At 34.5% G+C, this 24,790-nt stretch overlaps 2 protein-coding genes and 1 pseudogene across 7 annotated transcripts in view; all 3 read right to left on the bottom strand.

The window, feature by feature from the left end:
• Positions 1-24,790, bottom strand: part of PHF20L1 (PHD finger protein 20 like 1) — an 86,427-nt gene that overhangs the window by 26,430 nt on the left and 35,207 nt on the right. For all 6 annotated transcript variants that reach the window (XM_037803627.1, XM_037803626.1, XM_037803625.1 and 3 more), the window contains 6 exons: positions 21,768-22,020; positions 19,455-19,643; positions 18,993-19,199; positions 9,253-9,309; positions 8,044-8,151; positions 2,066-2,230 (listed from right to left, as the gene is read on the bottom strand). In XM_037803627.1, coding sequence (XP_037659555.1) covers positions 2,066-2,230; positions 8,044-8,151; positions 9,253-9,309; positions 18,993-19,199; positions 19,455-19,643; positions 21,768-22,020 — 979 coding nt within the window. The remainder of the gene's footprint in view (positions 1-2,065; positions 2,231-8,043; positions 8,152-9,252; positions 9,310-18,992; positions 19,200-19,454; positions 19,644-21,767; positions 22,021-24,790) is intronic.
• On the bottom strand, positions 4,915-6,621 carry LOC119509646 (annotated as a pseudogene).
• On the bottom strand, positions 10,890-13,507 carry LOC119509644 (Parkinson disease protein 7 homolog). Its single transcript, XM_037803631.1, has one exon. The coding sequence runs from the start codon at positions 11,969-11,971 to the stop codon at positions 11,318-11,320; it is 654 nt and encodes a 217-aa protein (XP_037659559.1). The 5' UTR covers positions 11,972-13,507; the 3' UTR covers positions 10,890-11,317.

Raw genomic sequence — 24,790 nt, 5'->3', positions numbered from 1 at the left:
ATCATGGATCTAGCTTCAAATCCTGTCGCAGTAGTATATAAGTATTAAATACATGGAAATGGTAACATTTAATAATGAATTTAATTTAAAACAATACCATTGAGAGGAACTAGAGCATATCTCACATATACTTGCAAGTCCACAATAACCGATGAGTATGGTGTTAAGCAAATCTATGGTATTGGCAGAAAATCCAGTTTGAATAACTAACTCACAAGCAATAAACATACATCAGGCTGAATTCTAGACACTAAGAGATCACTGGGTTGAAAGCTATATAAGAAAATCAAATAATAGTTCTCTCTAACCCTTGAACTGCCACCTAAACAATGGTTCCAAATGAGTAGCCAAGGGAATACCTGTTACCTTCAACTGCTACCACCTTAACTATCATTTCTATCTCCTAAGGCACCTATTATCAAAGTATGGTTCCCAGACCAGCAACATCAGCATCACATGGGAACTTGTCAGAAATGAGAAATTCTGAGGCTGAGTCACAGAAATCTGTGTTTCTAACAAGCCCTTTAGGTGTGCTGCACACTAACATTTGAGAACCTCCACCCTAAGAGATTTGACTCTTATTAATACCCATTTTCTTTCTCCTAGCTCAGTCCTTATAAAATAAAGGCCAGGCAAAGACAAGGCAGAATTGAGGGTGCATTTCCATGACACTCTTTCTCCCCCTCTTTCAAAGGTTATAGTTCCAGCAAATATAATATATACACATTGCTAACTCAAAATATAAACTCCCATTTTTTGTCAGCCTGTAACAAGAGACCATCTTCAGACCTTGAGGGCTCACAGTATGGGTGTTGTTTTGTGACTCTCGATCCCCTGCTGCCCCACAGAATCTCTCAGCTGTTTCTCCTAGGATTCACCTCCACAACCCCAAGAAAGTCTCATTTAATTGTGCTCTGCAGTAGGACACTGTATTGGTTTATTTTAAAAACATAACAGCCGGAATTGTAATATGCAACTAGGATTAAGAACCATTGGACCAAATGGGAAAAGGAGGACTTGTGTTTGTTGGAAAAGAGAGCAGTACGGGAGGAGGGGTGCATTTATTTAATCCTTCCTCCATTCTACTCCCTCAAATTTTAATTTATTAAAATCTAAAAAGTGTCATGGACTGGTTTCATGGTAAAAGGGACAAATCTGTTTCTCCACAGTGAGCTAGAAAGGAGTAAGATTGGGAGGGAACAGGTCATAATAGTGCAGAAGAAAACAGTATAACCTAGTATCTAACATCCAGGCACTGAGAAGAAAGGAGAGGACAGGGAGAAGCTCACTCATATCCAAGGGTGTTTAGGTGTGATGAAGACCCACCCTTTTCCTCATTCCCTGACTCTGGTCCCTCCTGTGTCAGAGCACTAGTCTCAAGCTGCTGCCAACCAGCACTGAGAGTCTCTCCTCTCGGTGCTTAGAATCTTGGAAGGCAGGGATCCTCAATCTGTTCCACTCTCAGGACTGGATGTGCAGAAACTCTTGTCAGATTTCAACTCCAATGCTCTTTTCACCCCCGGAGGTGGACTTCCATCTACTGCAGGGTGCCTAATGTTTGACTGTGTTCAAATCACTGATCAAATTTGTGATCAGGAAGTTGAAGTGCATTTTTAAGACTATGATAAATGATTAGTAGAAAAAGCATTTTGTTTGGAGTTAAAATAGACCTTGCTTTGAGCTTTTTCTAATACTAATTAGTTCTATACTAATACTATATTACTAGCCTCTGTTCAGCTACAAAATATGGATAACAATACCTACTTTTAAGTTGGTAGTGAGGAATAAACAAGAAAACATATGTAAAACCTGTATCAGAGGACCCGATATATAGTAAACAAGCTTCCTTGCCATCTCTCCTATCACTAAGAACAGAAGCCAGTTTTACATTATATAAATTAAAATGTATCCTACATTTCTAATGTTGAGATTTTCACATTAATTATGTAACAATTTTTTAAACTGTGTGCCTGGCTGAGACAGGCATTCAATCAAGTATGTTTTATTCTCAGTTCCACATTTAAGAATCTAAGTCTTTTTTTAAGCATTACATGGGTACACATACTTTCACCACTAAGATCAACTGACAAAATTGCCCTTGGGTACTGATAGGCTGTATTTTTCTCCGTAAACATGCTTCGCAGAGCCAAAGAACTCCCAGAAGATCGAGTTAGTGGAGAAGAGCACCTTTCCAAAAATTCTAGAGAACTGTCTTCATAGTCTGAATAATCTGCAACATAAAATACATAGAGAAATATTAATAAAATCTCAGGTACTCAAGACAGGTCACTACAAAAATAATGAGAAAGTCATGTTTCAGGATACATAAAATAATCATGCTGCCACTTTCTTCTCATCCATGAACAGCTAGATCTTTATGTATCTGATAAACTGGCAACAACACCTGGGAAATATACTCCAGATGTTATATACAAAGTAGGGATCCACCAAGTTCTAACTGGTACCAATAAACTCTTTTGCTAAGTAGTCCAGAAATGAAAAATAGATTTTTATTTTTCTACTATAATCACAACTATGTCTGCAGTGAAATGTGCAAGATGTAAATTAACTTTTGTTTGTAATTTATAAAGAGGTTCTCATGATATCTAACATGCCTATTATTATAGTAATAACTTGATCAATAAAACCTTTAGCAACAAAACCCTGAATGAGATTAACTGGTCAAGGTTCTGTTCTGCTTAGCTAGGGATGAGTCACAGAGATGCACGAAAGAGGAGAGACCATACACAGCTGGCTGGAGGTAGGGGGCAGTGAAGGGTATGATGTCAGGCATGAGGGAAAGCTCTGAAGCAGATGAGTGATGGCACATTTGACAAGCAACAAGACAGTATAGCTGGAGCACAGCAAGTAAGGGAGATATGACGCTGGAGTAACAGGAGCCAGATCAAGTCAATGATATTACTGTTTTTAAGTTTTATCACAAATGCAATAAAACACTATTCAAAGGTAAGGGGGAGCAGGATTTGACATTTCTCTAATTGCATTTTTAAAAGATCACACAAGCAGTGGAATGGAGGATGGAGTGCAGGGAGGAAGAAGTAGAAGTGGGGAGACTAGTTCAGAGGCCAGAGCAGTAGTCCAGGCAAGAGGTGATGGTGGCTTGGACTAGGACGATGACAGACAAGATGAAAATTCAGAGGTAGATACAAAGATATTAGAGACTAGATACGCAGAGCTGAGATGGTGTCTCGAGGCTGAGTTCCAGGTTTCTGGCCTAAGCAAATGGGTGACAAATAAGAACTTCTGAGATGGGGCTGGAGATTAAATGAGAGATAGAGAAATTACAGAAGGAATGTGGGTTCAGAAAAGGGCTTTTTAAAGATGGAAGATCCTATCCTTCATCTACAGCAATCTAAAATGCAGGAGGGGAAAGGGATGAGAAATGCCCATATTTTAACAATAGAAGGAAAGATATTGCCTCCATTTTAACAGAGGCAAAGGAGGAGAAAGCAGGCATATTCAGGTAAGCATGCGGAAGAGATGTGGTGGATGGAAGATGAGCAGGTTCCCACTTGATGGCTTCCAGTTCCTCAATTCAGTATGAGGCAAAGGAAATCAAATGAGAAAGGTAAGAGAATAAATAAGAGGTGGAAAAGAGTGAAAAAGGTGAGGAAAGATAGAGAGTAGGAAAGCAAGTTTACAAGAGAAGAGTAGTAACAATACTTGTCAGTACTGAGTATCCATTTGAAGTTGGTAGTTGTAGTAGGCAGAATAATGGCCCCCCAAAGTGTCTATGTCTTAAGACCTGGAATCTGTGACAGCAAAGGGAAGTAAGGTTGCAGGTGGGATTAAGGCTGCTAATCAGCTGACCTTAAAACAGGGAAATTATCCTGGATTATCTGGGTGGACCCTTAAAAGTGAAAGGGGAGGGCAGAAGAGACAATGGGTTTTGAGTCTTGAGTCTGTCGCATAATAACTGCATCATCTTGAGGAACCGAGTTTGCTGTGACAGAATTTTTCTCATGCACCTCAATTCCTTCCCCCACAAGGCTGCTCTAGAGAAGAGAAATGTCACACAAGTGGGGTCAAGTCCTATGAACAAAATACCTTCTCCAGAAGTTATTTTTATCAGTCCCCACAACATCTAAAACTCAGGTTAAGGAGAAAGAGGATGGTGCTAAAATAGTGATCTCTTTCTTTACTAAGATGAGACAGAGTCAGGCAGAATTGAGTTAGAACTCCAGCTCTGCCTTTTATCAGCTGCAAGACCCTGGGCAGCATCAACCAGTCATCTGAGGGTAAAATAAATGGGCAGTGGGAGGAAGAAAAGGACTGTGTGAAAAGATTTAGGCCTGGCACACAGTAACTTCCTTAGAATTCCTTTCTTTTCTGACTGTGGTAAAGCTAATAAAACTATTCTCTCAATAAAGTTGTAAAATTTTGTAGAAGACAGACTAATAGAAAATGGCTCTTTTCTAGGGACCTCAAATAACAACTTTACTCTTTCAACCAATTGTAGTGCCTTGTAAAAACAAAAAATAAGAAAAGAAAAAAAAAAAACAATTAGATAAACATAAACCTTTTGTTTTAATAAACAAAGCATTTTCATGGCTTAGATTTTAAATCACATTTACAGATAAGGAAAATTGCTAGGCCCAAACAGGTAACGATGAAGCTACTATGGCTGGAAGGAATGCATGCCCCACATGCATTGTAGATCTAAAAGACAGAGCAAACCAGACACATCATTCTCTAGATTGTATTACAAGGATTATGGAGAAGAGCTGAAGACACAGGGAAATTCATGCCACCATCATCTAACCCCTTCACCTTCACACTGCAAAACCAACTGAGAGTCGTATTACTTTTAAATGAACTGGAGGTAGGCTCCTGATCATTTTAAGAGAAACTTTCTCCCACTGTTAACAATTAGGCCAAGGGCATTAACTACAGAAGGGTATTCCACTGATAAGTACAGAACAGTATTAGAACAGCATAGAGGAGGTTACATAGATAATCGCGGTTCTTCAAAGAAACTTCCATATCATAGCAGCAGAAGAGGAATGAATTCCACCTCCCAAAGGCTTAGTCCAAAAATTTCCTGTTGACATTCACACCAAACAAGGCTCCCATACTTCTGGCATCATCTGCTGGGCTATGTGATCCAGCCAGCTTTCTAGGGTATTAGAAACCTTTACTTTATGATCTCCACTATAGATCTCAACACCACCAGGTATATCCTCAGGCAGGTAGGCCTCCTGATCATATGGACATCAACATCTTTTTTGGTGGCAATTTTGAACATAGGAATCACTTTCTGCACGGTTGCCTTTACCAGAGGAAATCCTGTTTCCTGCAATGAATAATCATTCGGGGCTCCAGCAACTGGTACTGTACTAGTTTGCTAATGCTGCCAGAAGGCAAAACACCAGAAACGGATCGGCTTTTATAAAGGGGGTTTATTTGGTTACACAGTTACAGTCTTAAGGCCATAAAGTGTCCAAGGTAACAAATCAGCAATCGGATACGTTCACCAGAGGATGGCCAATGGTGTCCGGAAAACCTCTGCTAGATGGGAAGGCACGTGGCTGGTGTCTGCTCCAAAGCTCTGGTTTCAAAATGGCTTTCTCCTAGGATATTCCTCTCTAGGCTGTAGTTCCTCAAAAATGTCACTCTTAGTTGCTCTTAGGGTGTTTGTCCTCTCTTAGCTTCTTCAGAGCAAGAGTCTGCTTTCAACAGCTGTCTTCAAACTGTCTCTCATCTGCAGCTACTCTCTCAGCTACTGTGCATACTTAAAAGTGTCCCTCTTGGCTCTAGCGAGCTCACTCTTTCTGTCTGAGCTTATATAATGCTCCGAGAACTAATTTAGACCCACCCTGAATAAGTGGGATAACACCTCCATGGAAATTATCCAATCAAAGTCATCACCCACAGTTAGGTGGGGCACATCTCCATGGAAACACTCAAAGAATTATAATCTAATAAACACTGATGCCCCTGTCCACACAAGATTACATCAAAGATAATGGAGTTTTGGGGGACATAATACATTCAAACTGGCACAGGTACAAACCCTGGAGGACCAGTCCATCCAGCAGCTCTTGGTACCTGGTTTTATCTTTTCCCATCTTGTTGAGTCTCTGCTTTGCTTCATTTAGCAGGTCTGTGATAAGGTCATCTCTGGCTCTGAGAACTTTGTGCTTTTCTTTCTTCTCATAGTAATCCATAATCTTCAGTCTTTGGGTTTGCACAAGACAACTCTTCTCAATGTTAAACTCTTCTTCTGCCTTCGTACCTATTTCTTCTGCTTTCTCATTAGCTTTTTTGTTCAATGAAAGCCATCATGTGTATAATCTGCTTTTGCATGTCAGCATCTCTGAGGGCCATGGTGAAAGTGATGCTAGCCAGTGGGGGGGGCAAGAGCCTCAAGTTTAGATTTGAATGGGCAGTGGGAAGAATTGGAGAAGAAATCCTCTCCCACAAGTTTTGATGTATAATATTTTCATCATCTTTAAGGTTCTTAATAATTGTTTTACTTTTCTTTGACTCATAAATTATGTTAGAAGTGTGTTACTTAATATTTAAACATATGGGACTTCTCTGCTTATCTTTTTGATACTGATTTCTAGTTAATCATATTGTGGTCAGAAATCATGATCTATATTATACCAGTCTCTAAAATGTATTGAGATTTGCTTAAAACTGGAGCATGTGGTCAATTTTAATAAATGCCTGTGTCTGAGGAAAGTGTGCACTCTGCAGCTGCTGAGTACAGTGTTTTTATAGGTCTACTGAATCAACTATGCTGTTGATACTTTCCTTAACTTCACAGAATACATTTTAGGTTTTTATTCTTTTCTTAATCCATTAATTACTAAGAAAGATATGATTGATATTCAGTTATAAAATTTAGAATTTTTATATTTCAGAAGATACACCGTAAGCTGAACCTTCTGTCATTATATGGTAGCTTCCTATCTCTAGGTTTCCGTTTTCTTAATGACCATTTTGTCTGATATTAATATATCTCTTTTAGCTTTTCTTCTGGTTAGATGTACCTACACTATTCTTTTCCATCCGTTTATTTTCAGCATTTCTCCGTCCTCTCTATCCTTATATTTTACTTATCTCTCTTATAAACAACAAGAGCTGGACTTTTAAAAATAAATTATAATATTCTCTCATATAGCTATAATTACCAATATATTTGGATTTAATATTTTATAATTTGTATTTTCTCCTTTTTCTATGTTTTTCTCTCCTTTTATTGCCATCTTTTTCATTACAATTTTTTTTCACCTCTATTTTGGAAATTATACCCTATGCTTCTATTCTTTCAGTATTCATGTTAGAAATTTTAACATGAAGTTTTAACTAATCATTAAAAATCAACAAATTTCTTTCACTCTGTCAAAATAATACAAGGAGCTCAAAAACGCTTAAATCCAAGTATGCCTCTCTCAATTTACAAACTATTATTATTATTATTATTACATATTTCTGGCTCTATATCATTTTGTTTTGTTTTGTTTGTCCCCACAAACCAAAGTGTTTTATATCTTCAATGTCTGTTTAGAATTGCCCACATATGTACTTTTTTGTTCATCATTTCTTCTGGCATCTCAAAATCTTCCTTTTGTGGTCATTTTCCTTCTGCCTTCAAAATACATCTTTTAGACTCTCCTTTAGAGATGGAATGTTCATCGCAAACTCCTTTGGTTTTTCAAAATTTTTCTAAAAATACCTTATTTTGCCCTCATTCTTGAAAGCTAATTTTAAGGGGGTATATAATTCTAGATGAATTCCTTCAGTGTGCTGAAGTGTGCCTGGTCAAAATATCCAGCCCACCATAGTGCTGGAAAGGAAAGTCTCTAATCAATTGCAAAGATCAATTTATAACCCATAGTAAAACAGAGTTGTATGTTTTTGAAATTAGCAAAACAATGGAAAGCTTCAGGAACTTCTCATTTCTCAAGAACTTGGAGGGATCGTGTCATATCTCTATTTTGGTAAAAGAAAAGAGGAGAGCTGAAAGAATCTTAGAATTCTAAAAAGTAGGAATGACCCCTTTACCACACTTACCATGCTGCTTAGATTTCTTTTTCTTTTTCTTCTTCTTCTTCTGTTTTGGCTTGTAGTGATCTTTGTCTCTCTTCTCTTTTCTTTCCTTATCCTTTTCTTTTCTCTTACCTAAATGATAAAAATGAATTCTTCAATAATCGTGATTGATCCCAAGTTGTTCCTCTGTGGTTTAACCTAAAAGCAGCATTTATGTTTTAATCAGCTATTCCAGTCACCTGCCCAGAGTGGATGGATTCAATTAAACTGTTCCTGTCATGGAGTCTGGAACTCCTGATTAGCTTATTGGACTCTAAGAGGAAATCTTCATTAGCAGTGCTGAGAAATCCCAACTCCTGCCACCGTAAAGTTAACACAGACAGTGGTTAAAATCTTTAAATGAGTAATATACTCAGTTTCCTGATGTGGTAAGAAATTAAAACTCCATAAACTTAAAAAAGACCCAAGTGAAGAGTTTGGAGAATTTTTAACTTAATGAAAAAATACATTAGAAGATTTTTTAGGATCTTTGTTTTTGGAGAAATAAAAAAAATTAAGTAAACCCATAAACAATTTCTTCAGTCTTTCAACACTTTCCAAGTGAATACTAGAATGAAGATTAAGAATACAATGAAAGAAAAATGATTACATTAAAATGATTTTTCCCCAAGTTTTAATACCTCTTTTATTCCCTATCATGAGTACTCTAACAAAAATGAACGGGACGTCAGACTAGTATCTTAATACATTTTATTTATAATTAATTCATAAATTATATTTTCAAGTAGCTATTGTTCCAACTCAGAATGGTTTAACCTATAATTTTTCAACTCTACTTATTAACTTTCAGTTACCCAAGCTCCAGGTAGCTAATCTGTAGCATATTCAAGACTACCATCCATCATTCCCTGACTTTTAGTCATTATAGCAAAGAAGGGAGAAAAGATAGCAGAAAACTCAGTAAATTTTTATAACGTATATTGAATACAGAATATTAAAAAGGAGATTATTTTTAAACAGCCATTATTTTCATTAGAGATGTTAAAAGAACACAAGTTCTCAGAGAAAGCCTTAGAATCCCTTGTATAACATAAATAAAAAACTACAAAAAATGTATTTAAGAAATTCTATATATGGAGCTGAATAACACAAATAAATACTAAAACAGACTATGTCCTCCACTTTCTGTCAAGTTTTATAGTCTTTTGCTTAAAGATTACTTTCTGTTCATACCAAGTATTGTTGAGCTTTTTTCTTCCAATTTCACTTTTTTTTCTGTTTTCAATAATCCTGTGGGATTAGGAGAAAAACATGTAAGTTTAGTCAGGAAGGGTTAAAAGTATGGCACAACATTTTGTCACAAAACAGTACAAAAGACTCTTTCCCCTAAAGTTCTACATTATTTTACTGCCTGAACTAGTAACGATGGAAGTAGGATTTCTTGCTTCAAAAAACTGATAAAGGAAGGATGAATTATGTTCCTTCAGACTCCCCAGGTTTAAATCCTGGTTCTACCATTTACTAGATGTACAGTCTTGAGTAAGTAATTTAATCTCTCCATTCCTCAGTTTCCTTATCTTCAAAACAGGAATAGGAGTATCCAACCTGATTTTTGTGATAAGGATTATATGAGTTAAAATGCATAAAGTCTTAGACCAATGCCTGGCAAATAATAAGTGCTTTTATTCATTTGCTCTTTTGTGATGGAGTAAATTTGAGTACATCATTTCCAGAAATAGCATAAATAGAGTCTAAATATAAACAATTTTAAGATAAATTTACTAGGGAATCTGTAAAGGCCTAGTCTGGCATCACAGCCTTTGGCAATCCAGATGTTGAAATCCACTCAAGTGGTTGGCCCATGTGACATTTCCACTTCCCTGAGAGTTATGACACGAATACCATACAAGTCATCCAACAGAAATACTCTACTTCATATTAAAGTATACTGGTTTACAACAATCTGTATAAAATTTTTAAATTAATAATTACTCTCTTGTTGCCTAAAACAAACCTGAACTTTTATACTCCATCATGAATGCACCTCTAGCTAATGATATTGGCCAAAATGGGACTACTCCGCAAATCATTTTTGGTCTTTAACTAAATGTAAAATACAAAGGCATATTTACACAGAAAAATATTCAATCTTAATGACACTTAGATATTCTTACCTAATAGTCCAAAATACATTTTTTAACCAATATCACACCTCACAATAGTTATGTTGCTTACACAAACACATTTAACCAAGCTTTTCAACTCATACGCAACCGTTCCCAATACTAGTATCTTACTTGTGTCTAAGGATTAATCTAAGAAAAATACTACTGTGCATTTAAACTACAATTTCAGTTTATTAAATTAGGCTGTAATATCATCATTCTTTTGATTTTTCATATCATTCCACTGCAAAAACAAAGAACTGAGCATTTAATTCACTTAATACAAATATTTTACATAATTTAAACTAAGAAAAACATGAAAACACCATTCAACTTGAATCAAATGTCAATAAGGCTCTAATAAGTAGGTTTTTAATTAAAGTAAGAACACTGACAATCTCTATTTTATGATGAAAAGATAAATGGGAAATCAGAGCAAAGAAAAATATGTTAAATTTCCTTATATTATCAAGACTCTTCAACAAATTCAATTTACTAATAACTGCATCATGAAAGTTCTACATATATCATGAAATTTTCTTGCAAAGTGGTAAAGCATTTATAACGCAAACAATGAGAAATTTGCCTTATAAATCCTCAGTGATAGTACAGATACATTCAGAAGCAGCACTTGACAATGGTTATTGCCCCTTAGACTCCTAATATATATATATATATATATATATATATATTTTTGCCATATAGCCAATTTCATTGATATTCTTTAATAGCACATTAAAAGTACAGTTAATGAAAGGGAGAAAATCATAAGCCTCTTAAATCTTTGCTTTTATGGTTTTCCTACTTGCCATGCAAAATGCATTCACTATTCTCTTATTTCAGTAGCTCTATCAACAGGTAAGAGCTGCCAATGAAGCTGATGATGAATTTGATTTCACAAAGAAACAACAATCAGTAGTTTGTTGAAATAACCTGTTTATCCTACATACAAGGTTCAGAAATGTATGGACACAAAAAGTGAAGGTTAAGACATCTTTTTCTCATTGTTCTTTCACAAAAGACAGTAATGGTCTCATCTTTGCACATGAGCCAAACATTTTTTTTTGAAATCTAACAATGAAAACAGATTACATACAGTCTATTTCTCTAACTCATCATCATATATTTCTCCACTAATCTTTAAGAACAAGTGGTGCCTTCAATTGGTCAGTCACCTCGTTGCCACTCAGTGCCTCAATACCAAGAGCAAACTCAAAGCTGGTTCCAGGACCATGGCTGGTAAGAATAAGGCTATCCTTCACACAGTTCTCTGAGTAGCTACAGTGATTTCCATTCATCATTTTGTCTTTAGCAAGTGGATGTGTTGCAACTCTGTTTCCAAAACCTATTTCACAAGCCAACAGAGCCATAGCACCTGCACAGATGGCAGCCATGAGGCCTTTCCTCTTTTCTTGTTTCTTCAGTGACTCTTTCACAGCACTAGGCTCGGATATATTCTTTGCACTGAGATTATCTACTGGCAGAACCACCATGTCATATGGTGCCTGTTTTTTTTTTTTCTTTTTTTTTTTTTTATCCCTAAAACTGGCATCAAGACAAATAACAACACCTCGACTACACTGAACTGGCTCTTTTCCAGTCAGATCCATAACAGTGACCTTAATTCCAGCGCATCTCATGACATCCACAAGGATGACCATCTTCCTCTCCTCTGCTCCTTTAGCTAGGATGACCAGAGCTTTTTTTGAAGCCATTCTGTTACATATTTTTAAAAATTTAATAAAAACATAGATGTTCAAACAACTCACTTCAACACTAAGCCTCATGTCTCTTCCTACCAGTTTCCTAATATTCTGAAGTACTGAACCTCAAAGGTGAAAGGTGGAGCTTAGAATCTCGAGATGGGGGCAAGAGAGCATGTGTCAATTTATAGAAACTGCCTTATTGAGTTTACTGACTGGAATGTGTGGGATCCCCCAGGTATTTCTAAGACAAATAAAATGGTTATGAACCACTGCTCCAGAACACACAAGTTAGCACAGCAGAATGGATATAGTCATTCCCAGAGTGCTTTCAGGAGAATCAGTTCTAGAGTCAGTTTTCACATGTTCTAGTGGTTCCCAAACCTTTAGATTTTGTTATGGACTAAATCATGTCCCCAGCAAAGACATGCCCAAGTCCTAATCCCCAGTCCTGTGGATGTGAACCTGTTTGTAAACAGGATCTTTGAAGATCCTATTAGTTAAGAGAAGGCCAAACAGTATTAAGGTGGGCCTTAACCCAGTATGACTGGAGTCCTTATAAGCAAAGGAAATTTGGACACAGTCAGGGGTAGGAGAAAGAACGTGATGCCCATGCAATGGAGGTAGAGACTGGGTTACGGATTGTTGGCAAGTCCCACCAGAACCCTACAGACTTGAGAGAAAGCATGATCCTGCCAACACTTTCATTTTGGACTCCTAGCATCCCATACTGTGAGATAATTAATTCCTGTTGTTTAAGCCAACCAGCCTGTGGTATTTGTCATAGGAGCCCTGGTAAACTAAGACAGTTTTATAAGTGGTAAAATTTCAAAAGTAATGAAGGGTTATCAGTATTTTAATTCATACAAGTTAAGGATATTAAAATAAATATTCATATATGCAATAATGGTAGGACTTTTAAAAACACTCACACAAATAAAATACAGGAGAGCTCTACTCTAGAATTCAAAAACAAAATAAATGTAGTTTTATGAGAAGTTCACTACATTGCCCTTATTTCACCAAGTGTTAGAATCTGGGAGTCAAACACTGGGATATCAGTTTACAGAAGAGTGATTTTTAAATTAAACTTTTATCAACAGAACATTTTCTTCAAATAGAGTATTATGTGACAGTCCAACACACACACACACACACAAAAAAAACAGGATAAAAAATGGAACTACTTTGATTAAAGTAAGAGAGGCAGATGTCTGATCTGCCTCTGCTTATATACTATCTTAAAAATAGTAATATAGAAAGATTTCTCAAGCATCTGTAATGCTACATATCTCAGATTCTTTTGGTTAAAAAAAGAGGCAATCCCTGAGACTCTCCACGGAAACTCAAGGCTCTGTGGAAGCCATGATTTGGGGTGAGGGTGGATTAGAGTCTCTGGGAATAGTTTTGTCTTGAACAATTACAAAAAAAAGAAAACACTTTAAAACAAAAAGTTTCTAAAAAGTCCATGAAAAGCTGATATAAGGCATTGGACTTAAAAATGAAGGTCATTTTACATCCTCACCTGGACTGGTGTTGATGTTGTCACAAACACTGGGACTGGCAGTTTGATGTGCTGAGCCCTCAAGCATGGGACTTGCCCTTATGAAGCTCATTACCACAAAGGAGAGTCTAAACTTGCAAGTAATGGTGCCTAAGAGACTCCCCCTGAGTACCTCTTTGTTGCTCAGATGTGGCCCTCTCTCTCTCTAACTCAGCCATCTCGACAGGTGAACTCGCTGCCCTCCCCCCTACGTGGGACCCGACTCCCAGGGGTGTAAATCTCCCTGGCAATGCAGAATATGACTCCTGGGGATGAATGTGGACCCGGCATCGTGGGACTTAGAGTATCTTCTTGACTAAAAGGGGGATGTAAAATGAGACAAAATAGTTTCAGTGGCTGAGAGATTTCAAATGGAGTCAAGAGGTCACTCTGGTAGACATTCTTATGCACTATATAGATAACACCTCTTAGGTTTTAATGTATTGGAATAGCTAGAAGTAAATACCTGAAACTACCAAACTCCAACCCAGCAGTCTGGACTCCTGAAGACAATTACATGATAATGTAGATTACAAGGGTGACAGTGTGATTGTGAAGACCTTGTGGCTCACACACACCCTTTATCTAGTGTATGGATGAGTAGAAAAATGGGGATAAAAACTAAAGGACAAATGGGGTGGGATGGGGGGATGACTTGGGTGTTCTTTTTTCACTTTTATTTTTTATTCTTGTTCTGGTTCTTTCTGATGTAAGGAAAATGTTCAGAGATAGATTGTGGTGATGAACGCATAACTATGTTATCATACTGTGGACAGTGGATTGTATACCATGGATGACTGTATGGTGTGTGAATGTATTTCAATGAAACTGAATTTAATTAAAAAAAAAAAAAGGCAAAAAAATTTGAAAAAAAAAAATAATTTGTGTTGATGAATGCACAGCTGTATGGTGGTGCCGTGGGCAACTGTACACTTTGGATAGTTGTATGGTATCTGAACAATCTCAATAAAAAAAAATTTTTTTAAATATATATATATATATATATATATATATATATATATGTAAAAGAAGGTCATTTTAAAAAGCCACTCAGTCAGATTAGGTACAGTGTGTGACGTGTTTTGTTTTGTTTTTTTCCATACTAACTCATACTAACACCATCGTCTATCTCTGTTTTCCTTGGTGAGAAAGGTATGATATTAACCTATAAAAAACATAATTCATGGGCTTTCTACAGAGAATTCATGTAAGAACAGTCTAATGATCTTAACTATGGTGTAAAGCAACAATATTTATTCATTTACTTATATCAATGTTTCATTCAAAAACTACTTTAAGACATGACTTTTTAATGTCACTGAAGAAAAGTCTAATAAATTTCAACCAATAGCATCTTAAAATTCTGTGTCGTGTTAATATCCTGAGATTATAAAAGTATAGTATTCATATCAGTATCAATCCAATATTCATATCTACCTTATAATATTCTGCAATAAGACAGATTATTCCTTGATATTTATGTATTAATTTGTCCAAAAAAGAGAAAATGAAGATGTGTTACTGGAGGTGTTTCTTTCAACCCAGGGCTAAGAAAACAACACTTAAAATTATTTTTAAATAATCTTTGAATCCCAACTTTGTCTTTGCCATAGTCACTAAGAATAGAAGTTATCATTACTAAGAATATTTGAAAATTATAAGTTGAAAATTAATAATCCTACCATATCATGATCTTTTCTTAGGAAGAAATTTAAAGTCTATCAAAATGCATGCTCAATCAAATAATACATAATCTATTTAAAAAAACCAAAAGTCACGGCAGACATCATCTACTACAACCTCCTCACACAGATGAAAAACTGAGTTTCAACTAAGTTAGTTCATTTAATTTTTGATGAAAGGAAGGATGAACGGTGGGCATGCGGACTGTCCCTCCAGTGCTCCTGGTACTATCCCATCAGCTTAGCTCACATCATCACCCATGAAGCCACCTCTATCCCTTCCTGCAGCCTCCTAAATGAGGGAAACTTTTCTTTGAACACAACAGCCGTTTGTATCTTTTAAGGCATTTACATCCTGCATTAAATAAAGTTATTTACATTGCAGTTAGTTTGATAACCCTTTCAGGTTTTAAGTGTCTTAAAGAGCAGTTTCTGTCTTGTGCTCGTTGCGATCCCTACCTTAAGGCAGCATTTTGACAAGATGAGCAATAAGTATTTGTTGGTCTAAGATGCCTGAGAGCACATGAAAAGTTTCTTTTTCAAGGTGAAATTTTTAAAACTTGATCCACAGTACTTGAGTTAATAATATTTAGAATTTATATAGCAAAAATACTTTTATATCCATATCCTTTATTTCCTTGAAGAAGGTAGAGGCAGTTGAGTATTTCTTATATACATATTCAGTATACACATAAGAAAACTAGTTCACATTCCCAGACAGTGACAGAACAGAGTGTTTTGAGACTCTATCACTACCTAAAATGGGTTGATAAAGTATTGTAATAATAAAATAATAAAATAATAAAATGAAAACAAAGGCATCAATTTTTAAAAGGGTACTAATTACTATTTTTTTAATGTGGTCAGTGACGGTATTCCTAACCTTGATTAGTCATGTGGACATCCATCCCACTGGAAGAATGTAGATGGATTAATGCAAGCTTATTATCTCTACTGGAAAAAAATCAAAAGCAAACTGTAACCTGTTGGACGCAGGGTATATAATAGTCAAATCAACTTCATAATCCCATCAATCCTTTAGCATGACTACGAAGCTCAGCAGTGTGCAATTATCTTGCACACAAAACAGAAAAAAACCTATGTCTGTTAAATGACTACACTGCTAACTATTATTGGTTAACAGCTAGTATCATCATCATTCTACACACCCCAAAGGTTTCAATTTGAAAAAGATATCCCTGAAATGCCTTTTATACAAGTTCTGGTAAATAATAGCTTCCTACAGAAGTTTTAAAATTCAACAGTAACTAAATTTATAATTAAGACAGAAATGAATGAACCAACCAAAAGCATTAAAAAAATAATAATAAAAGACACAAAAACAAAAACACCTAACACTTTGAATCTAGATGGAAGACAAGACAGGGGCAGACAGAAGTTCAACAAATACTGCAAAACAGTTTAGAGAGGGTGGATAACAAATATGTTAAGAGGGAAAAGCATGCAAACTGTTTAGAATTTTAATGTAAGTAAGCTAAGCTCTCCAATTAGGATTATGACCTAAATGCCATTACTTCTCTAAAAAACTAAAATAAAAATTAAAAGTGGTCTTAGGCAGTTGTATAAAAATGTAGCTTATGAGGGGTGACAGTGGGATTGGGAAAGCCATAAGGACCAAACTCCACTTTGTCTAGTTTATGGATGGATGTGTAGAAAAGTAGGGGAAGGAAACAAACAGACAAAGGTACCCAGTGTTCTTTTTTACTTCAATTGCTCTTTTTCACTCTAATTATTATTCTTGTTATTTTTGTGTGTGTGCTAATGAAGGTGTCAGGGATTGATTTAGGTGATGAATGTACAACTATGTAATGGTACTGTAAACAATTGAAAGTACAATTTGTTTTGTATGACTGCGTGGTATGTGAATATATCTCAATAAAATGATGAAAAAAAAAATAAAAAAATAAAAAAAAAAGTGGTCTTAGGAACCAATGAGACTCCTACCCCTTCCAATTCAAACACTGTACTTAAGCTCCTAATAAGCCCACTTTCAGTACTTAACATTTAAAATTATGCAATTCCTTGATTGAAGCAATTAAAGTTGTCAGTCATTGTGCTAGTAAGCAAACAACGCAACTCACTCTTCAACAAACAAACCTACATACACATCAAATTATAAATCTAAACTTCTCTCTATCTTTCACATGCCCACAAAACTGCCTTACTACTTCTACTTTCCCAAATAGTTATTTCTAATACTTAAAAAATGATAATTGGTGTGCCTCCTTTCCACCCGAGGACTTTTCACCATCATAAGAAACAAGAAGAACACCTCCATGGTAGTCAGCCATATCTCCAAAAATATGCCAGAAATTTTTTTAAAAAATTAAGTTAATACTCAAACTAGCAGCAAAATAACCTGAATCAAGTATTTCCATACACAATTATTACGCTGACATTTTTAGGCTATATAATCTATCATAATACTCTTAATTATTATATACCTATTTATTTTGGTCAACATTTCAGCCTTGTCACTATTTTAATACATGTATTTTTAAGGAAAATATAAACATTTTCACATGCAAACCTAAAAACAATTTTCCCAATGGATGCATGTCATTATAATTTTAACAACATATTTTTCATATATTCAGTAGAGCAAGAAACTTCAGATTGTTAAAGAACTGCATAAGACCTTCATCAGGAAAAATAGCTCAAAGGGTTGAGGATAATTCAGAAATTCTGTGCGTAAAGGGGAAAGAAAAATGAACAACCCTCAGGAAAGAAAAGGCTAAGAAAGAGTCAAAAGATAACAGTTCAGATTTGGAAAACTGTAAGAAGTATTTCAGAACCTACAAATCTTCATTTGGCATTGTTTTCTTAAAACAAGATACGGAAACACTATCATGTACAAAATACCTATACTATCAACTGGTAAAACGTTATTGTAGAAAATTGAATATTTAACATTAGTGACGTTTTTACTTTGAAAGCAGGAATAAAGAAGACTATGTTCTTTTATAGTATGTATATTTTAAGTTACTTCAATTTTTTTTTTCAATATATACCACCACCAGAAAAACCTAAGCTGTACTTTATGATTCATCCAAGGAGTTGGTAGATAAAATTATTTCAGGGAAGATGCTGCTAAATACATTTATGCTTGGCTGGAAATCAAGTGGCTGTTTTATATATTCTCCATTCAGAACTGACTCACTCACCTAATTCTGAATTAGTAATTTACTGGAAAAGCCTATGAAACTGACATTTGCCTTTTGTTATTACATGCGCGCTTTGGTTGAGGTTATAATTCTATAAAACTTCCAAATAAAATAAAGCAACCTTATAAGAGAAATAGGGACACATTCTGTTAGACTTAAGATATCAATTTGATCAAATACCTCCAAAATGCTTTCAGATTATGATAAACATTATAAAATTGCCCAAAAACAACATAACTGCGCATGACTGATTTTACAAATTAGATTCCCCAAATAACCTTTTAACAAATTATATTTACGTTTGGAGACTCTGCCCCAAAATAGGGGTTTATATTTATGAAATAGGTATAATATATTACATTATATTAAAATCCTTAAACCTAAGTATTGATCTCATAAGTATTTTCTGGCTTCAAAACCTTGAGTTTCTGTAATTACATTTAGTTCTAATACTTTCTATTTGTTGAATAAGGAAAGAAGCAGAGAGAAGGAAGTTGATTTAAACTGGCAAAGTTAAAAGTATGTCCAGGGAATCTGGCAGTAAAATAGACGAGAGGAACCCAATCTCCCACTTATATTACATACAAGTACTATAAAAAGGAATTATCTAGAAATTCAAATATTGTAATTGCACATTAAAATGTTTAAACCTTCCTACTGCCAGCCTAGCTACTAGTAAAATAAATCTTTTTTACCTGAAGCTGTTGGAGTTCCTCTTCCATCAGCTACTGCTTTGGATGAAGGGTAAGTCAACATCTGTGCAGCTTCCTTTTCTGCCCTGGGGCCTTCGTTATGGTAAGAGAGATCTGGAGCTAGTGGGGCTGCAACTTCTGAGCCACGACTTAAGTCAAGAGGGAGGCAGGATCCCAGCCTCTCAAGTGACAAATGTGCAACATCAGGCACTACACAAAATAGAGAATGATATGTAATATTAATATAAACGGGCTCAGCAAATATCAATGTGGATTGAAGTGTTACATGAGTTAAACAGTGCCCAGCAAAAAGAAGACACTCAACAAATATTTGTAGAATAAACGAAGCGCTTGTAATTCCAAAAGAAGCAAAAAGCAGAAACTTAATACTCTAATAATCTTTATCATTTAGGTTTTCCTTTATCTTCTTCTATTTGGGTTCTATGTTAAATCAATATACATTACCCTCTGTTACTGAAGACTCTTGCTGATTTTGAGAACTGACAGAGAATACTTTCCCATCAGTGGCTGGAGAGGGAGAAGAAACCTTTTCTACAGAATCATCAGGCATGGGCAGGGTGGCTAAACGCTGAGATCTTCTTCTCCGCTCACTATGCTTGAAAGGTCTAGGGGGATTCACAGGCTGTGGAGGACCTAGAAAAAGATCTTCAATGTTCACGAAGCAGATACATACTAGAATCATCTTAAAATATTTAAGAAGATAAGTGGGAAAAAATGATTCAAATTCTGCTCTCTGGTGTTGTTATAAGGTATTCACAAGGAACAGAATGTTCCAAAGGTAATCAAAGGCAAAACCTGTGCCCTCATTCACAAAAAAAAATTAATCAAAAATTTCTAAACTCTAAAACCTACTACAACCAAAAAGAAAATAACATGGAACATTAATTTCAGATAGTTTCCCAAGTGACAAGGTAGAGTTAATTCTCTAATCATGGATCACTGTGTAAACTGCCATTTTTCCTTCATGGAAAATATCCTCTTTCTATCAAAAAACAAAGAAAAAAATATTCCTTTTGGTTGTTAAATATCTAGAAACTCTAAGAAAAAAAAGCAGGGAGCAAAGGTGACAAAAATCTGACATATATTGCAGAGTTTGTGCTTTACTTCACTTGCCAAAGTAAAACAAATGTAAATGATTTTATCCCGCCCTCATCCCCCAAATAGATTTTTATAAACATATTTCTAGGCCTGATTCATTAAAAAAAAAAAAAAAGAGCACAAACAACGTTAAGTACTTACGATGGACAAATAATGAGGATTTTAAAAGAATATAACACAATTCTTGCCCTTGTATTTTCTTTTAAATAAACTAACTTGGCGAGTCATTTAAGCTTCTTCTAAGTATACAGCACACAAGTATGGAAATCTCTAATGTCTTTTTTTGTTTTTAACCTTTAGATGTCTTCTTCCTATACGACATGTAAGTAAACTTGACTTTTGAGAAAAGGCAGGATTACATAGGCCAAAATATTCATGTTAATTTAGAAAGAGGAAATAAAAGTGGTCTAAAGAAGCTGATCCTTTGGGTTACTTAAAGTAACTTTACAAAAATAAAGATGAAAAGACATGGTGGCAACTGAAAAAAAAAAAAAAGAATAAAATTCAATTGCTCTAACACTGTGGTTATAATATCAAGAGATATGAAAAAAATTCAAAATGAAATACTTATCAATATCATGTGGCATTTAGTGACTAATGACATTATTTCATGATAAACACCATAACAAAATGAAAGTTATAAGGAAACCATTGAGTGTTTCTGTTCCCATCCTTTTTACCCATTCATTAAAAAGAAAAAACTAAAACTAAAACAATAACCAAAAGACAAAAAAAAACCTGATCAAAAATTGAAAAATATGGTTTGGTAGAAAATACGGCAACTGAATAGAAGAGGAGGTTAATACGTTTGCTAAAAGTCTTCTCAATGCCAGCATCTTTAACTGTTTTGAAAGATAAATGATACAGAATATTTCATGAAGAAACTATCATATTCAATTACTAATCATGTTACTAATTCATTTGATGTATAGAGAGCAAATATATATATATATATATATATATATCTTTTACCCAGTGACTTTCCAGATAACTGTTTTTCATATGTCCTTAATCTAGAATATTAAACTAGTATAAGAAACACAAGCTCAAAGCAAATCTTGTCTCATATATATACAATTTTGTTGAAAGGCTATTTTTTAAGGCTATGAGATTAGAAGTACTGAAATAGTAAACTCTTCGAAAATATGATCAAGGAAGCACTTTTCTTCATTGATTAATAAGATTAATCTGAAGTTTGCATTCTAAGCCCTAGAATAAGAATGAGCAAAATATATCACAAAGGGGATTACAGACAAGCTGGGAATACTATAAATAAGACTACCCACAGGAATAGTCTTGAGAGTTGAGGAAAAAATATATCCACAATGGATCTCTTCGTATCTCTTTTTTTTTCTTTTCTTTTTTTTTTTTTTTTTAATAATGAATCAGGCCTCTCACTGTGTTTGGATTGAGAAGAGTCAAACTACAGCAGAATTTGTGTTATTAAATGGTAAAGTTTCTCAACCAGCAGTACAGTCTCTGTATAATAAATCACATCAGTCAGAAATGTACATGGTCTTTGCCCCTGAAATAGTTTCAAGCTTTCCCTACCATATCCAGTTGAGTTTTTAAAAAACAACTTTATAAAAATACAATATAAAACTGTGTTTAAATGTATCTTACAGGATAAGTAACTATTTTTTAAAAATCTGTGCTCACTAGTTTTATTTATCACTGAAGAAGAGAGCTGAGATACAAGCGTCAAATCCTCGACTTGTATTAACTCTGGGGAAAGTGGTGATTTAGGGGGTTTTATACACCCAGAAGAATCTCCAGATTCATGTTTGCATTTCTTGCTGCGAGCCTTCCCTGAAGACAAAGTTGAGGATAACAGTGCAGGTTTCTGAGTGTTGGCAGAACTGCTAATATCAGCTTCATTTTTTTTCTGACTTTGAGGTTTAGGTGAAATCGCCTGAATAAATAATAAAAAATTGATATTTTTATTTTGGTTTCTTCAGTTTTGTTCTTGTATTCTATTTTGATTGTTAAGCAACTTTAGTATCCAAAACATTGTTAAGCAACATATAACATTTCTATTACAAATGAAAAACCAAAAAGAACCCCACAATTTATTAACTAAAAGTTGAATAGGCTGTCTTTAAAGGGATACTGTCAACTTTTAATCTAAATTTGTATTTTTCAATATATTATTAATAATATTCTCAGAATATTAAATGCTGTCTTACTAGACAAATGTTTTCTGCATTAAATTTAAATATACCTCTTTTGGAACCAAAATTATCAATGACAATAATACATAAGTAAATAAATAGCATTTTCATGTTTTAGAGCATTAGAGAAATATATTCAATCTTTTGACTTTCAATTATTTACTAATAAAAAAATTTCCTTTATTAAATTGAATGTGGAGGTCGAAGCAGACAGTTTCCCCTTAAGGAAAGATCTCAACAGAAAAACAATGACCAAATTAATGAAACATTATCTTTAACTCATTTTAGTGCTGTAAGCCAGTTTCATAAGCATAATGCATCATGAAATCAGAGCCACCAGCAACAGAGTTAAAAAACTGAAAAACAATACAAAACAAACAACAAAAGAAAACCAAAGAGATAAAGTGTAAGTTTAAAAACATTGAGTTTAAAAACAAAATACGTCGCATTCTTAGGTGAGAGTTTTTACCTTCTTCCTGCCAACTGATACTTTTAAAAAAAAATTAGAACTTTGTCAGTTCTTTCATAAAGAATGTTTTTATTTATTTGGCAGTAAAATTTCCTACATATTAAAAATGTGTGAACATGTCCACTATTCATAGACAACAGAGAATAGCTACATTGGATGGATTTGCAATCTATGGTGTTGGGATGCCTACACTGTATTCTCTTTCTGATAATAGTATCCAAGAACAAAATATCTGATACACATTTTTTTAAATCTATAGGAAAGAGTCAAATTGTTAGCACTAAGCACAACATGCTTGCCTGCAAGAAACCTTATTATTTATGTATTTTTTGTGACAGATGACCATCAGGTCTGCAGTATGTGGTTCTCTGGAGTATGAAAGATCATTGTCTGGGGACCAAATAATTTTCTGTTCCCATTAAAATACAAGGTGCTCAAATTTGGTGGAAAAAGTGTATGATTTGGTATGAAGTAGGGCACCTTTGACTGCTCTACAGACGGCATGTTGGACACATCGCATAAAGGCCTCGTGTCAAGCGTGCATTCAGTTGTCACCATTTCTACTCTTCAATTTACTTGTTATATATGTGTATAAGTGCAGATTAATTACTTGAAAAAGTACTCCGTAAATGGAAAGTATTCCTAAGTTTATCATAAAAGGTGTTGCCAGAAAAGTAATTAGAGCCATTACTTGTAAAGAAACAATTTTATTGTTCATCTTCACATATGTGAAAGACATCACTACAGCATCCATTACTCTTGAGTTACAAAGTTTTAAAACAAGATTTTAAAACTTAAATTAATATTTTGATAAGGTGCTTAACTTCTAAACAAGGACCAATTAACATTTTTAAAACCTTACTGAAATATTATGCATCTAATGCAGATTTTATTCAAAAGTAAATATAACATGACATATCCCTAATACAATTAAATAATCTGTAATTAATAATCTGATAATTGGGGTTCAAGACCACAAAGTTTGAATTTTTAAAAAATAGAAATAAAATTAATCCATTAGCACAGTAAGTTTGGCTATAGGCCTGTTACCAATCTATGTAATGAGGACAGTATTTTTACTCATTAGGACAACAGAGGTAAATGACAATCAATACCTCTCCTTTACGTCTACTGCTGGTTATCAATAGAGATACAATTCAGTGTTTTATAACTCGGCTTTTCAAATCTGAATCAGGGCTAACACTTAGCATAAAAATTAAGAGCTTAGTTAAGAAACATTTTTACATTTAAATCAACCTGAATGATAAAAAATAAGGGAACAGCATCCCTTTAAAAAGTAAGCTGATTTACAAAGTTTTCATTAATGATTATTGGTCTCTTTGTTACAAAACTGGCAAGGACTAGGAGAAAGTGTTTAAATAATGCAAACAGAACAGCCGAGTTACTCAACTTTTCTTTCTTATTTTTAAACTCAATTTCAAACATAGCTTTCTGTACCTCTCTCTGAAATGGGCACTGTCCTCTACACTAACTCCCATAAGTAATTTTCACAATCACATTCACCTCAGCAGGATTGTGCATAATGAAAGATTGACATTGTAGTGAATTTTCCAGAAACATTTTATTACCCAAGTCCCTGATTTACTGCATTCTGAGAATACCACAAACAGCAGTGAAAATACAAAATATTCATATATCTGGGACGCTAAATATAGTAATACATGGTAAAAAGAGTCATTTAAAATTTGGTTGATATATTGACAAAGACTTAACCATATGATGATCACAAAAAAAAAAAAATCAGAAGATAGGATCCATTGACATATCAATCAATTTAAAATACCATTGATTTAATACAACATTAATGGAGGCACCAAAACAATGCACTGTTACCAAATCAGGCCTAAAATAACCCTGAAAAACTCAATACAATATCAATTAAATTTGGACTATTTTAAAAAAAGTATATAGAGAAGAGCAAAAGATAACTCATTTTGAAATCTTCTTTATTAGGCTACTAATAAAGAAAATTAAAATACAAAAAGGATTTAATAATCTACATTAAGGCTCAGATTTTAAAA

Source organism: Choloepus didactylus, chromosome 14 (genome assembly GCF_015220235.1).
Source record: "Choloepus didactylus isolate mChoDid1 chromosome 14, mChoDid1.pri, whole genome shotgun sequence".
NCBI classification, from domain to species: domain Eukaryota; kingdom Metazoa; phylum Chordata; class Mammalia; order Pilosa; family Megalonychidae; genus Choloepus; species Choloepus didactylus.
The sequence above is the reverse complement of the archived record's forward strand: the minus strand, read 5'-3'. Positions and strand labels throughout refer to the sequence as shown.